The following is a 15,359-nucleotide window of genomic DNA, read 5'->3' on the forward strand; positions in this document are numbered from 1 at the left end:
CAGAAGTGGACGTCCTTGGGTGCTAAGGGCCCTCAGGACCCTCCTGGCCCGCACCAGTGCCTCCCCACACAGGCACTACTTGGACAACAAGTGGAAAGATGTGGCCTTCCCTGCTGTCTTGTTTTTTTCTTTTTTTAAACTTATGGTAAAATACATATAAAATTTACCATCTGAATCATTTCTAAGTGCACATTTCAGTAGTGTTAAGTACATTCGGCCGGGCGCAGTGGCTCACACCTGTAATCCCAGCACTTTGGGAGGCTGAGGTGGGTGGATCAACAGGTCAGGAGATCGAGACCATCCTAGCCAACATGGTGAAACCCTGTCTCTATTTAAAAAAATACAAAAAATTAGCCGGGTGTGGTGGCGGGGGCCTGTAGTCCCAGCTACTCGGGAGGCTGAGGCAGGAGAATGGCGTGAACCCGAGAGGCGGAGCTTGCAGTGAGCCGAGATCATGCACTGCAGTCCAGCCTGGGTGACAGAGCAAGACTCTGTCTCAAAAAAAAAAAAAAAAAAAAAAAAAAAAAAAGTACATTTACATTGTATAACCATCACCACCATCTGTCTCCAGAACGCTTTTCATTTCTCATCTTTGTAAAACCAAAACTGTGCCCATTTAGTAACTCCCCACCCCACCCTTTGATGTTCTGTCTTTGTGGGTTTGACTGCTCTAGGTCGTTTATTCAAATGGAATCATACAGTATTGTCTTTTGTGCCTGGCTTGCATCGCTTAGCATAAAGTCCTCAGCGTTCATTCATGTTGTAGCATGTGCTGGGATTTCCTTCTCTTTCTTTTTTTTAGGCTGAATAATAATTCCATTGTATGGCTAGACTACATTTCTTTATCCACTGCTCTGTTGATGGACGCTTGAATTGCTTCCACTTTTGGCTGTTGGGAATAATGCCGCTATAAACATGGGTATACAAATCCATTCCTGCCTTTGAGGCTTTTATAGAATTGATAGAGGCTGTGGAGGGTCTGGGTGGTACTGGCCAAAGCAAAATAAGTTGGAGATTTGAGTTCCCACTCCCAGCTTTGCAGCCTCATGAGCTGTGGGATGGTAATCACATTACTCAGCTCCCAGAGGTTGGAAACTTACCAGGCTAGGTGCTGGAGTGTTGGAGATGACAGGCCATGGTACCCGGCATGGGAACTGATACTGTGCAGGCGCTCATTTCCACAACTCAGGTGGGCAGTGCAAAGAGAGGAGCCCGCAGCGGCCTGGGGCAGAGACCCATCGCCTAATGCCTTGGTACTTCAGTTTCCCCTGCCTTAACATGCAGAGTTGAGGATACATAAGTATTTCTCCCACTGCAGAATATGGAGATGGTTTTAGGTGGTACAGATAGAGCCTTAAAGAATATGGTGGCTAGGCGCAGTGGCTCACACCTGTAATCCCAGCACTTCGGGAGGCCAACCCAAGAGGATCACCTGAGCCCAGAAGTTCAAGACCAGCCAGGCAACATAGTGAGACCCCTGTCTGTACAAAAAATAAAAGATTAGCCAGTCACAATGGTGTGTACCTGTGGTCCCAGGTACTCTGGAGGCTGAGGTGGAAGAATCCCTTGAGCCTGGGAGGTTGAAGCTACAGTGAACTGTGATCGTGCCACACACTCCAGCCGGGGTGACAGAGTGAGACCTTGTTTCTTAAAAAAAGAGAAGAAGATGGTGCAAAAGCTCTAATTCTAAATGATTCTCTCCAGGGCAGGGGATACGGTGGGTGGGGGGAGCCTGCATATTTGCTGTGGCAGGTATTTAATACTTGAATACCTCATTCATGTTTATGAATCTCCCTTTCTCAATTGCACACAACAGGCCCTAGCACCTTTTTGTTTATTCATCGTGTATATTTTTGTAGTTGCTTTTTATTTATATTGGTTTTATGCTCATGGTAATTTTCCCAAACTTTTTATTTGAAAATAATTTCAAATTTACAAAAGTTGCAAAACCAAAAATAGTATAAAGAACATCTGTTTACCCTTTACCCAGTTTCCCCTGTAACATTTCATACCATTAACTTTCCTATTGTATTTTCTCTGTCTGCACACCCGCCCCACACACCCCACACACATCCGTCATGCCCCTTTCCTCCTGAAGCTTCATGAGCATTTGCTATGAGCACAACACAGCTGTCAACTTCATAGTATTCTCCTGCTGTGTTCCTGTTGTATTGGCCTAATAATGTCTTTCTAGCATATTCTCTTCTCCAGTGCAAGGTCCAATCCAGAGGCGGGTGGTGCCTTCCGTTGTCACACCTCCAGCCTCCTTTATTCTGGAACATTTCCACCATCTCTTTCTCTTTTGCAACATTCACTTTTTTTTGAGGAATACAGAACCTCCCCCTTTTTTTTGTTCTAATAAAACGTCCTTCATTTTGTCTTTGTCTGATGTGTACTTGTGATTAGACTGAGGTTATGCATTCTTGGCTGGAACACGGCATAGGTGATGTCATGCACTTCTCAGCATGTCACATCTGGAGGCACATGGTGTCCTTCTGTCCCTCTTGGGTGATGTTCATTTTGGTCACATGACTGAGGTGTTGCCCATTTTCTGTATTGTGTAATGACCTTCCTTTTCTTCCCAACTAATAAGCAGTCCACAGGGAGACACTTTGAGATCATATAGATACCCTGCCCCTTGTTAAAATTCCCCCTTAGATTTGGCGTTTGTTTATGATTCTTGCCTGGTTTAGTCATTACCATGATGGGCAGGAAAAGATGAATTTCCACCTTCAGCATTCTCTCTGTGTTTAAAAGTCAGCCCTTGGCATTCTGTTGTAAGCAAGACCTTTCCCTTCTTCTCATTTATTTATTTATCTCTTATTGGTGTGGAATCATGGATTCCAATTTTCTTTTCTTTTTTTTTTTTTTTCTTTTTGTAATCAACTTTATTGAGGTACAATTTACACACAGTAAAATGCACTGATGTCCCAAGAATAGTTCAGTGAATGTTGACAAATGGATTTATCCATGGAGCCTCTGCCACCGTGATCAGGATCTAGAACAATTTGCTCATACCCTTTCATTTCTGTCCCCTCCCCTTGTTTCCAGCCCCTGGAAAGTATTGGTCTACTTAGTGTTGCTGTACTTTTGTCATTAAAAAAATTTTTTTTTGTTTTAGAATTTCACATAAATGAGATTCCAATTTTCTAATGGTTTATAGTGCATTACTGTATTTAATGATTTTGGTGCTCAAATTGTCCCAGAGTTGGCCTGCAGGAACCCTTTCAAGCTGGCTGTCATGTGCTTGCCCCGTGCTTTTTTGAGCAGTCCCTTACGCTTTCTGGCATAACATGGTGTTCTGTGTTCATCTAGTACCTCCTCTGCCTGTCCCTGGAATTAACCATTTCTCTGGCTCCTGTCCATGGACAGGGGTATTAGAGGCCAAGATTTGGGCACTGGATGTGCTCATTGCTACTGAGGTGTCTTTGCAATTTGGCCCTTTCAGTGGACAAAGCTAGGAAATCCATGTGTGTACATTTACAAAGTGTACATTTATACATGCCTACATATACATACATACAAACATGCTTATACACACATATTTTATTTTATTTTGAATTTTTAGTTTTTTTTTTTAATATACTTTAAGTTCTAGGGCACATGTGCACAACGTGCAGGTTTGTTACAAATATATACATGTGCCATGTTGGTGTGCTGCACCCATCAACTCGTCAGCACCCATCAACATGTCATTTACATCAGGTATAACTCCCAGTGCCATCCCTTCCCCCTCCCCCATCCCCACAATAGGACCTGGTGTGTTCTGTTCCCCTTCCCGTGTCCAAGTGATCTCATTGTTCAATTCCCACCTATGAGTGAGAACATGAGGTGTTTGGTTTTCTGTTCTTGTGATAGTTTGCTGAGAATGATAGTTTCCATTTGCATCCATGTCCCTACAAAGGACACAAACTCATCCTTTTTTATAGCTGCATATTATTCCACGGCACACACATATTTTAGAATCATATGTTCATACCAGTACCCCCAATTCCAGTGAACTTACAGGTTTTTTTTTCTTGTCCTCTCCCATCTTCTTAGATTTGTATGTTTCTTCTTGTACGCTGAGAGCCCTGACTCCTAACAACATCTGCTTACTGATTTGCCCAATCCTATAATGCATCTAAAAGCTTCAGAGTTGCTTTACTTACAGTTGTTTATTGCTTAAAAAAATGAACAGTTCAGGATGTTTTTGCAATTTTCCCTCCCCCATGCCCATCCCAATGCTCTACTTATCCCCAAATTGAGGATATATAGCTGAGCACACTAAGTCCTCATTTAACATCATGGATAGGTTCTTGGAAACTGTGACCTTAAGGGAAATGATGTAGAAGGAAACCAATTTTACCATAGGTGAGTTGATACCAACGGGAGTTAAGTTCCTGTGGCGTATTTCTGGTCACAAAAACATCATCTAACTTGTAAATAAAGGCCCAAAAGACTTCTAGCATTAAACATCGAAATAAATGTGAGCTGTACATACACTTAAGAAAGATTTATGGGCTGGGTGTGGTGGCTCACACTTGTAATCCCAGCACTTTGGGAGGCCAAGGCGGGTGGATCACGAGGTCAGGAGATAAAGACCATCCTGGCTAACATGGTGAAACCCCGTCTCTACTAAAAATACAAAAAATTAGCTGGGCGTGATGGCACATGCCTGTAGTCCCAGCTGCTTGGGAGGCTGAGGCAGGAGAATGGCGTGAACCTGGGAGGAGTAGCTTGCAGTGAGCCGAGACCATGCCACTGCATTCCAGCCTGGGTGACAGAGCAAGACTCCATCTCAAAAAAAAAAAAAAAGAAAGAAAAAGAAAAAGATTTATGAAAACATGTAGGATAATTACTTACCTAATTTTTGGTGAATTAATGAGTGAACAGCAGCCATGGTGGTGGTGGGTTGATTTAAAACAAGGAATAAATGTTTGCAAAGTGAAAATTGTAAGGAGCACCTCCTGCCTGCATGAAGTTCAGAAACAATCACAAATCTGTTAGGCTTGCTGAATGCTTTCATACCACATCATGTATTGTTGTGCATTTGTATTACTGTCTGCTTTATGAATTGTTATTTGACAAGCATTTGTATTCATTTGTTTTCCAACTCGCGTATTTCCAGTTCAGGGTCTTGTATGGACAGATCCTGGGTACCTCAGGATGCCAGGTGGGAGCCAACTCTGGACAGGGCACCATCCTGTCACAGGGCACACTCACGCGCCCCACACTCACTCAGACTGCGTCCGTGTGGACACGCCAGGGGAACCTAACGTGTACATCTCTGGGATGAGGGAGAAAACCAGAATACATGGCAAAAACCCATGCAGGCATGGCAAGAAAATGCAGACTCCACATAGATAGTGGCCGGGGCTGGGAATCGGTTCTTTTCTTTCTATTCTCATCCATGTTATAATACAACAATGTTGAATGAAATGATGTTATTCAAAGATCTGCTGTATTGTGTTCATAAGCTACTTGGATTAGTCTGAACATCCATCCTCTCCCCATTGAGAGTGGATGTGGCATTCACTTAAAATAAATTTCGATTCAGGCCAGGCATGGTGGCTCACACCTGTAATCCCAGCACTTTGGGAGGCTGACTTGGGCAGATCATTTGAAGTCAGGAGTTTGAGACCAGCCTGGCCAACATGGTGAAACCCCATCTCTGCTAAAAATACAAAAGTGAAGCCAGGCGTGCTGGCTCACACCTGTAATCCCAGCACTTTGGGAGGCCAAGGCGGGCAGATCATTTGAGGTCAGGAGTTTGAGACCACCCTGACCAACATGGTAGAACCCTGTCTCTACTAAAAATACAAAAAAATTAGCCAGGCATGGTGATGTGCACCTGTAGTCCCAGTATTCGGGAGGCTGAGGCTGGAGAACCCTTTAGCCCAGGAGGCAGAGGTTGCAGTGAGCCAAGATCATGCCACTGCACTCCAGCCTAGGCGATGGAGTGAGACTGTGTCTCAAAAATAAATATTTTAGATAAAAATTTAAAAATGAGCCAGGTATGGTGGCTTGCACCTGTAATCCTAGCTACTCGGGAGGCTGAGGCAGGAGAATTGCTTGAACTTGGGAGGCAGAAGTTGTAGTGAGCTGAGATCATACCACTGCACTCCAGCCAGGGCAACAGAGTGAGACTCTGTCTCAAAATAATAATAATAATAATAATAATAAAAAGATTTGGATTCTTTTTTTAAATTTCCAGTTTCGGCTTCTTCCTTCTCATTCTCATTCATTTAATTAATTTTCCTTTTTAAAATGCATGGAATATTAGCAAACTCAAAACTATGCAAAAAGTTACATTCAAAGAAGTATCTTTCCTCTCTTCCACATCCCTTTCATTTCATTCCTGCCGTCTATTATAGATAACCAACTTGACTGGGTAACTGAAGTATCCTTCCTGTGTTTCTTTCTGTAAAAATAAGCAGATTTGTGTATGTTTTCCTCTTTTCCTTTCTTACACACAGGATAGCATATGTGTTCCTTCCACTTAGCAGTATTTCCGGAAATTACTCCATATCAGTTCTCAGATCTTCTTCATTCCTTTTCACAGCCGCGCTGTGTGTATGTACCATAGTTGATTCTATCAGTTTGTTATGCCCTGGGCATTTAGGTAGTTTCCATTTTTTGTAATTACAAATAATACTGCAGTGAATGTCCTTGTGCGTGTGCATTTTCATACTGCCAGAGGTGTGTCTTGCAGATAAATACCTACAAGTGGGCTGCTAGGTTGTAGAGTATAATAGTGAGTTAAACTTTCCTTTTAAGCTGTATTTAAGTGAAAAAAAAGTAAGAGTTCAAATAAAATGAAAAATAGTACAGATAACACAGAGACGTGACAGAAATCATAAAAGCAAGCAAGTAACTGAAGTTTGAGCAAAACGGGCTAAACTATTGCTTCAGTCCCTTCAAACTCCAAATAGGATCATAACTGAGGTTCAGTCAGAGACCCCTGGGAATCCAGCCTCAGTGCCTGAGTCCCGGCCTTGGGGACCATTGGTGGAAATCTGTATCCACATAGCCCACTGAGCTGCTTTCCTTGGTGGCGGCAGTGTGGCACCTGCACCTTGGGAGGGAGGCTGGCCAGTGACAGCAGGGACAACTGGAGTTGGGGCCCAGAGTGGCACAGAACCATGCTGACATTCAGATGTAGCACTATGAGGGGGCTCCCTGTGGCCCTGATCATCAGGAGAGGTCAGGTCCTCTTTGATATATCCTCTTCTAAAGATGATACTCACTTTACAGCAGTGAGAATCTGGGGAGCCGTTTCCCGCAGAAACCTGCTACCGACTATTTCCATGCCCACATAGCACTTTGCATAGAGCTTCAGGGAGTTGGCAGACCTATAAGGGTTGTTTCAGTACCTATAAGGGTTGTTTGAATAAAACTATCAAAAAGAAGGGCAAGAAACCTTTCCTTGACATTTGAAGATCTGATCTGCATTCATCTAGAAAATTCAGTAAGAGTCACTCACTGTACAGCTGTGCTAGCTGGAAGAGGACTGAGGTGCAGCTATGGGCACAGGTGTCACAGCCAGGGTTTGGAAATCCCATTTTGTGTGGAGAGGCCCATGTGGGCCTGGTTCTGCACCCAGACATGACATGGAGGTTGGGGGTGAGGAAGGGGGAGCAGTCCTGGCTTCGCTGCTGCATATCCAGTTGTGTTAAGAGTCACTGTACTTCTGGCTTTCTCTGCACTCGTATTCAATATCCGGGATTGGACCAACTGGTGGTTTTCAGGCAGTTTTGTGTGAAGCCATAGAATTCCAGAAAGGAGCCTCTGTGGAGTGTACCAGGGAGCCCACGGCAGTCAGAGGCATTTGGTGCCCACCACCCTTTCCTGGAGCAGCTCTGCGCTCATCTGCTGACTGTGGTGGGATTCCCTGGAAAATTGCCCTTCAAATTAGTATTCAGCTGCTTAAAAAAAAATGTTGGATGAGCTTGGTGCTGAATTATCTTCACCCTCTTCTCTGCTCCAGAATTCTTCTGGTGTCCAACGAGATTAAGCCAGAAAGGGTACAACTATGTCATGAAGCTTGGCCTCCAGGCCAGAGCACTGGGGCTTGACCCTGTAACCTTAGGAAGTACTTGGAGCTTAGTTCCCACTGTGTCAGCCAAGCACGGCAGAGCTGAGCCTGGGGAAGGAGAACTTGCAGCTGTAGGGGAGGTGGGCCTATGCCACGTCCTCTGCCTCAAAGGGCAGAGGCCAGAGGCTGGGAGACAAGGAGGAGGCTGGCCTCACAGGCTTGCTTGGGAGTCTTCAGATGTCTGATGGCAAGTCTTGTTAGTAAACACAAGCAAATATATACCTATGACATTTAAGCTTACATCTCCCAAATACGTGTAAACATTTATGTATTATAAATTATATATGATTGTGCTAGTATTATGGACAGTATGAAACAAAATAGATTTTAAAAGATGAGAAGCATTAAAAGACCTATTGCCTAGGGAATCATCTTGCATGCGCACTGAGGTCCATACCCACTTTGGAGACGACCAGGGTAGTTGGAGGGCACTAAGCACCTGAAGGAGGCTGGTGGAGGTAAAATGGGAGAAAGGAAAGAGTAATGTTTCCCAGACAGCAGTCTGCACCATATTCCAGCTCTTTTTTTTTTCTTTTGAAACAGTCTCACTCTGTCACCCAGGCTGGAGTGCAGTGGCCCAATCTTGGTTCACTGCAGCTCCCACCTGGGTTCAAGCGAGTCTCATGCCTCAGCCTCCCGAGTAGTTGGGATTACAGGCACCTGCCACCACACCTGGCTAATTTTTGTGACAGGTTTTTACCATGTTGGCCAGACTGATCTCGAACTCCTGACCTCAAGGGATCCTCCTGCCTCGGCCTCCCAAAGTGCTAGGATTACAGGCATGAGCCTCCACGCCCGCCCACATTCCAGTCTTAGCCATCTCTGTGTACTCTTTGCTCTGCTGTTTACTGGATAGCTTTCTTTGAATTGACTCACTTGGATTTTTCCCAAAATTTAGCCTTATTCTAAGCACTAATATCCACAGAAGGCTTTCTGTGCAGCCAGAATTTTCTTCTAATGCACAATGAAATAAGTATAAAACTATGCAAACAAAGCATTTGTCCACACACCACTTAGAAAGCACTGTTGGCTCCCACCTGTGTGATGGGGCCCGCCCTGTGGGAGACTCTGATCTTTGGCATCTGACTTCAGATCAGGTGGGAGGGAAGGGGGATGGTGAGAGTGAACCTCACATAGGGCCAGGGCCCATGTGGATATGGTGGGGGAGTTGCTTCTCCATGCCAAGGGGTGCCTGCAGGTGCAGTCATGCCTAACAGTCTGGGGAGAGTCTCGTGGGGCATGAGATATCTCCCCACGAAAATACTTTGTGCCCACATTGATCGCAGACTTTTTTGGGGAGTGGCCCACCCCGCCTCCGATCACAGCCACCATGAATCTTTGCCACCCGTTCCTGCTGCCAAAACTTCTCGTGTTGGGCTAGACCAGTCATTCATTTATCACTTCAAGAGATATATATTGTGTGCCTACTCTGTGCCAGACACTGGATTAGACAATGGAGAATAAGACACATGAGACAGCTACAAAGCCCCTGTTCTAGTGGAGGAAGGCAGACAGTAAGGAAGCAAAACAATGGAGAATGTAGGTGCCAAGTCTCCATAAATGCTATTAATATAAAGTGAAATCAAGATAAGGGGGAGGGAGGACAAATCTCCTTTACAGAAGAATGTCAAATAATTTATGGAGATATGTAAAGATGTTTCGGAGCCTAATGCCCCATTCTCTAAGTGTGGCCTGTGTTTACTGACTTTCTTCCACAGAGTATGGTATGGAAGGAGGAGGAAAAGTGGCTTCACAGTGGCGAAAGCTGATGAACATTAGCTTGGTCAAGTATTGGAGGTTAACATGAATAGTCATAAGTCATATTGCTAGTATGTGCCCTGATAGGATGTGATGAGAAGGGTACTTCCCCTCTGTGGTCCTCCTCGTCAAAACCTGTAGCCCCAATAGCAGAAAGACATCGGACAAACCCCGACTGAGGGACTCTTTAGAATGCCTGACCTACTCCTCAAAATGTCCAGATCATCACAAGCAGGGACAGTCTGAGAAACATCACATCCAGAGGAACCTAAGAATGAGAACTCAATGTAAAAGGGATCCTGGAACAGAAAAAAAGACGTTGGAAAAAACTAATGAAATCTGCCCAAAGTGTGGAGTTGAGTTTAGTTAATAATAATTTTTTAAGAGGTATTAAAAAAAAAAAAAAAAAAAAAAGCAGGTGAAGGCCGGTCTGGTGGCTCATGCCTGTAATCCCAGCACTTTGGGAGGCCAAGGTGGGAGGATCATTGGCGCTCAGAAGTTTGAGACCAGCCTGGGCAACACAGTGAGTCCCCATCTCTACAAAAATTAAAAAATTAGCCGGGTGTGGTGGAACTTACCTGTGTTCCTAGCTACTTGGGAGCCCAGGTGGTCAAGGCTACAGTGAGCCATGATCACACCACTGCACTCTAGCCTGGGTGACAGAGCAAGACCCTGTCTCAAAAAAAAAAAAAACTGGTGAAGAGGGCATCCAGGAAGATGTCTCCAAGGAGGTGACATGTGAGCTGAGCCTTGAATGATGTACCCTAGTCACACCTGGCTAGGAGAGACCTGGAGTGAGAGCCTTCCAGGCAGAGAAAACTACTGTGTAAAGATCCTTGGATAGAAGCAAGCTTAGGCCAGGCGCGGTAGCTCACTCCTGTAATCCCAGCACTCTGGGAGGCTGAGGCGGGTGGATCACGAGGTCAGGAGATGGAGACCGTCCTGGCTAACATGGTAAAACCCTGTTTGTACTAAAAATGCAAAAGATTAGCCAGGCGTGGTGGCAGGAGCATGTAGTCTGCTACTAAGGAGGCTGAGGCAGGAGAATGGTGTGAACCCAGGAGGCGGAGCTTGCAGTGAGCAGAGATGGCACCACTGCACTCCAGCCTGGGTGACAGAGTGAGACTCCATCTCGACAACAAAAAAAAGAAACAAGCTTGGGATGTTCAAGAGATAGTGAGAAGCCCAGCACAGCTGGAGCAGCGTGAGCCAGCCAGGCAGGGATGGCCGGGAGGTAAGGTCAGAGGTGGACCAGGGCCAGGCCGTGTGTTTGGATTTCATCTTGAGAGTGATGGGTAGGCATTGGGAGTTTTGAACAGAGGAGTGACATGAGCTAATTCCTTAAAATCACTTGGATTTGTGTGGAGAATAAATTAGGGTGGCAGAAGAGGTGGCCGAGGTCCCTGTGTGAGCCAGGGGGGAGGGAGACGGGGCGGAGGCTGTGTCTGAGCCCAAGGTATGTGTTCACATCCCTCTGCAAACAGAAGTGCAGGTTCACATTTTGTCACCTCTTTTCCCCCCGTATGTCTCCCGAAGGTGGGGAAAAAGATGTGAACTCTGAGTTCCCAGGGCTGACTGAAAGTCTACGCCCGCACAGCCAAGATCTCTGTGATGGGGACACCATACAAGCCCAACCCTCGTCCATCTTTAATTCAAGATGTTGTCTTTGATGGTTCATAACTTTTTCTGAAAAATAAAAATGCACACCATGCTTAAGTTGATTGCTACAGGTTACCCTTGTTTAATGGGGAGAAAAATAAAATGAGGTTCCTAGTCTCTCTCTGCCTTCCGGAAGTTGTAAGTGGAAAAGGAAAACAAAAGGCTTCAGTCACATCAGAGCTTTCTATCAAAAATGTAAGCAGCTTTAGGCCAGGCACGGTGGCTCATGCCTGTAATCCCAACACTTTGGGAGGCCGAGGTGGGCAGATCACCTGAGGTGAGGAGTTCGAGAGCAGCCTGGCCAACATGACAAAACCCCGTCTCTACTAAAAATACAAAAATGAGCCGGGTGTGGTGGCGGGCGCCTGTAATCCCAGCTACTCAGGAGGCTGAGGCAGGAGAATCATCTGAACCCAGGAGGCGGAGGTAGCAGTGAGACAAGATCACGCCACTGCACTCCAGCCTGGGTGACAAGAGTGAGACTCTGTCTCAAAAAAAAAAAAAAGAAAAAAGAAAAGAAAATGTAAGGTGCTTTAGAATATTGTCAGTGAGGTTGATTATGTTTACCAACCACGTATCATCTCTTCTCTGCTGCCTCAAATCCTTTGGGAAGGAAATGTGGTATCAATAAAGTAAAAAAGGCCATTTTAAATTCTGGAAATAGAATAAATGATTGCAATTTGTGTTTTGTTACCAAAAACGGGAACACGTTTCTTGATGTTCCTGTGATGAATGGAAAGGCTCCGGCCTGTGTGTTATTTCCACCCCAGTGTGTCACTGATGTTCAGGTCACTGCTGTCGGACATGTGCTTGATGTGTTAGGAGTCACTTATGCATATTTATTCTCCAACATGAGTATGTGTATAAATCTAGGGCTGCAAAGCTGTCTGGGCTCATCCCAGTCTCCATTTTGGCTTCCAGAGATCGAGATGGTGATCATGGAGCGTAGCAAGCTCTCAGAGCTGGCCGCCAGCACCTCTGTGCAGGAGCAGAACACCACGGACGAGGAGAAGAGCGCCGCCGCCACCTGCTCTGAGAGCGTGCAGTGGAGCAGGTAGCTGCCCAAGAGGCCGGTGCTGAGTGCTCTCTCAAGGAAGAGGAGAGGGCTCAGTGGGGAGGTTGAGCCCTGGGGCCAGAGCCTCTTCTGTCCCTTAGCCCGACCATGCTGCCTCCCTTTCTTTCCCTGCTTCTCCAGCTCTGGCCATCCAGAGGCATGGGGACAGAGCCATCACTCAATACTGTAATGTTCACTCCCTTACGAAGAGATTCGCCAGGATAGCGCAACTCCCCCTGCCTCGCTCCTGGCACTTTGGAGCTGGGCTCTGTCTAAAGGACATGGGTTGCTTCACACTGGCTGCCCCTGGAAATGCTCTGCTGCTCCGAGGAAGGATCCCCTCAGTAGCTGGGCTTGGATCTCCTTGCGTGGTTCATTCCCTCCCTGGCACACACATACACGTACCCCATCTATAGGGCCAGCCCTCTTGACTCAGCCCGAGTGAGTTAGTGCTGCGATCCACCTTTGACTTTGTGCCTGATTATTCATTTCAGTGATGGCCATCTGTAGTTACATGTTCTTAAACCTGGGTGACCCCACATTTCCTGGAACCTTGCCATAGCAGGAGCCCCTCCACAATGGGATTGGAGGGAAGGCTACTCCCAGCGTATGTGGGAGCTGGTAGCAGGGCTTCTTCATTTCAGAGTTATTTCCTTATCTTACAGCCCCACTGCACAGACCCCTGCAACAGCCTCCTGATTAGCACTACCTTCCTGTTCATAAATGCACCACACCAGGATTTTTCTGTCAGCCTGTGAGGCATTCACTTCCTCAGCCTCTAGAGAGGGCTGGTGGAAATACACCTCCCACCCCCGGCATCCTCTTTAGTAATCCAATTTCAAGTGAAGATGTGAAGTCCACTAATTTTTTCCCTCCATATCTTATTTGTCTCTTTGCTTGGCAAATGTTTCAATGACTTAACACATGGGATTAATTTTTATCAGATGTGCAAGGGAGCCATTTTTAGTTTTTGCTAAATAAAAAAACAGTGGAGTACGAAGACCTTTTAGATTTTGCTTCAGAGCAAAAAATGTAACTCCCAAAGCTCTGAAAATTAAGTCGTTCTAAACACAGAAAGTTGGGGACGACCTTGGCACAGCATTCTTTAGACTGTAAATAATTAGAAGAGCCCCAAATAACCAGTAGTGGGGTGGTGCTTAAGCAAAGGAAGAGGTATATGCTTAATAGAGGATCAGGCCAGGCATGGTGGCTCACACCTGCAATCCCAACACTTTGGGAGGCCAAGGCGGGAAGATCACTTGAGCCCAGGAGTTTGTGACTAGCTTAGGCAACATAGTGAGACCCCATCTTTACAAAACAATTAAAAAATTAGCCGGACACGGTGACAGGTGCCTGTAGTCCTGGCTGCTTGAGAGGTGAGGTGGGAGATTGCTTGAGCCAGAGAGGTCAAGGCTGCAATGCACTGTGATTGCACCACTGCACTCTAGCCTGGGCAACAGAATGAGACTTTGTCTCAAAGAATGTAAGCTGCTGCTTTTAGGTGCATACTGTCATGATGTGTTCAATTCCTTAGGATCTGATGAATGGAAACAGAGGATATACTTTTCATAGCATGGTAATACTGTAGCTTTGTTAATAGAACCAAAACACCCATGTATTCCTCCCGCCACCAAAAAAACAGACCAAAATGTTATGTTTGAATATTGGGGTTGATGACTTTTTTTTCTGAATTTTGGGGGAGAGAAGGGTTTTCTTAGAGTTGATTGAGATTGTTTCCTAACTTTGGGCATCTTGAAGCACATGGCTTCTAATGGAAGCTGATTCAGTTGCCTTGAGTTAGGCTGCATGCAGGCCTGAGAACCTCCAGGCCAGATCTGTGCTAGAGTCTGAGACTGAATGCCGGGGTAGAGACTGGCCCAGGTGGAGAGCTGCTTTCTCCTTTGTCAACGTATCGAGATGCAGCTTGCAAGAAACTGCCAGTGCCCTCTGTCCCCCCACTTCCTGGCAGGGCAGCAGAAAGGCAGGGAGGCAGGGGTGGGAGGGAAGGTGGCCGTTTGTTCTCTAGGCTATGAATTGGATCTTGGCATTGGTCTACTTGCCTCAAGAAACAGTATGGTAAAAAACAGGCTTTTCTTGTATTCCCCGTATATTATCGGCTCTATCTGCATTTGGGGTTAAATATAGGCCTAAGAAACTTAAGGCTTTCAAAACATTGTTTCTTTTCTTAAAAAAAAACTTTATGAAATATGCAAAATCTTAAAAAGCGTAAAGAAGGGAAAAAAGGTCTTCATGATGCGAGCATTAAGAGTCAGTGGGACTACCATTTTGGTTATTTCCCACCATTTTTTTTTTTTCCCCCGATGTGAACTTTCTGGGAATTTCACCCTTCCTTCTCCCAGAAGCTTGGACCGTATCATGTCTATAATTTTGTGTTCCTCCTTTTTTTCCATCTAATCTCTACCCCAAGCAACCTTTTCACCTTAGTCTATCCTATGTAAACAAAACACGTAATGGCTTTATGATACTTCATCTCATAAAAGATGGTACCCACCGAGCTATTGGCATTTGGTTATTCATATTATTCCCAAGTGAAAATATGATCCAGATTTCACCCAGCTGATTTACAAGAAAATGTTATCCTACTCCTAAGTTTGGAAGTGTTATTGCTGGAGGCTTTCAAAACCCAAATCTACACATGGAAAAACTGTTAACACATCTGAAAGGTGGTGCCCCATCTGGGGCTGTGGAGAAATGGGAACGGAACATAAATGTCCCCTTTAAGATTTTTTTTGTTTTTGTTTTTGTGTGTCATATGTGTGTTTGAAATGTTATGACAAGTATATTTTTCCT

At 45.3% G+C, this 15,359-nt stretch overlaps 1 protein-coding gene across 5 annotated transcripts in view; it reads left to right on the forward strand.

Annotated features, from left to right (window-relative positions):
- CLEC16A (C-type lectin domain containing 16A) overlaps positions 1 to 15,359 on the forward strand; it is a 236,563-nt gene that overhangs the window by 64,437 nt on the left and 156,767 nt on the right. For all 5 annotated transcript variants that reach the window (XM_023231082.1, XM_023231083.1, XM_023231085.1 and 2 more), the window contains one exon: positions 12,416 to 12,548. In XM_023231082.1, coding sequence (XP_023086850.1) covers positions 12,416 to 12,548 — 133 coding nt within the window. The remainder of the gene's footprint in view (positions 1 to 12,415; positions 12,549 to 15,359) is intronic.

Source organism: Piliocolobus tephrosceles, chromosome 17, assembly GCF_002776525.5.
Source record: "Piliocolobus tephrosceles isolate RC106 chromosome 17, ASM277652v3, whole genome shotgun sequence".
NCBI lineage: Eukaryota > Metazoa > Chordata > Mammalia > Primates > Cercopithecidae > Piliocolobus > Piliocolobus tephrosceles.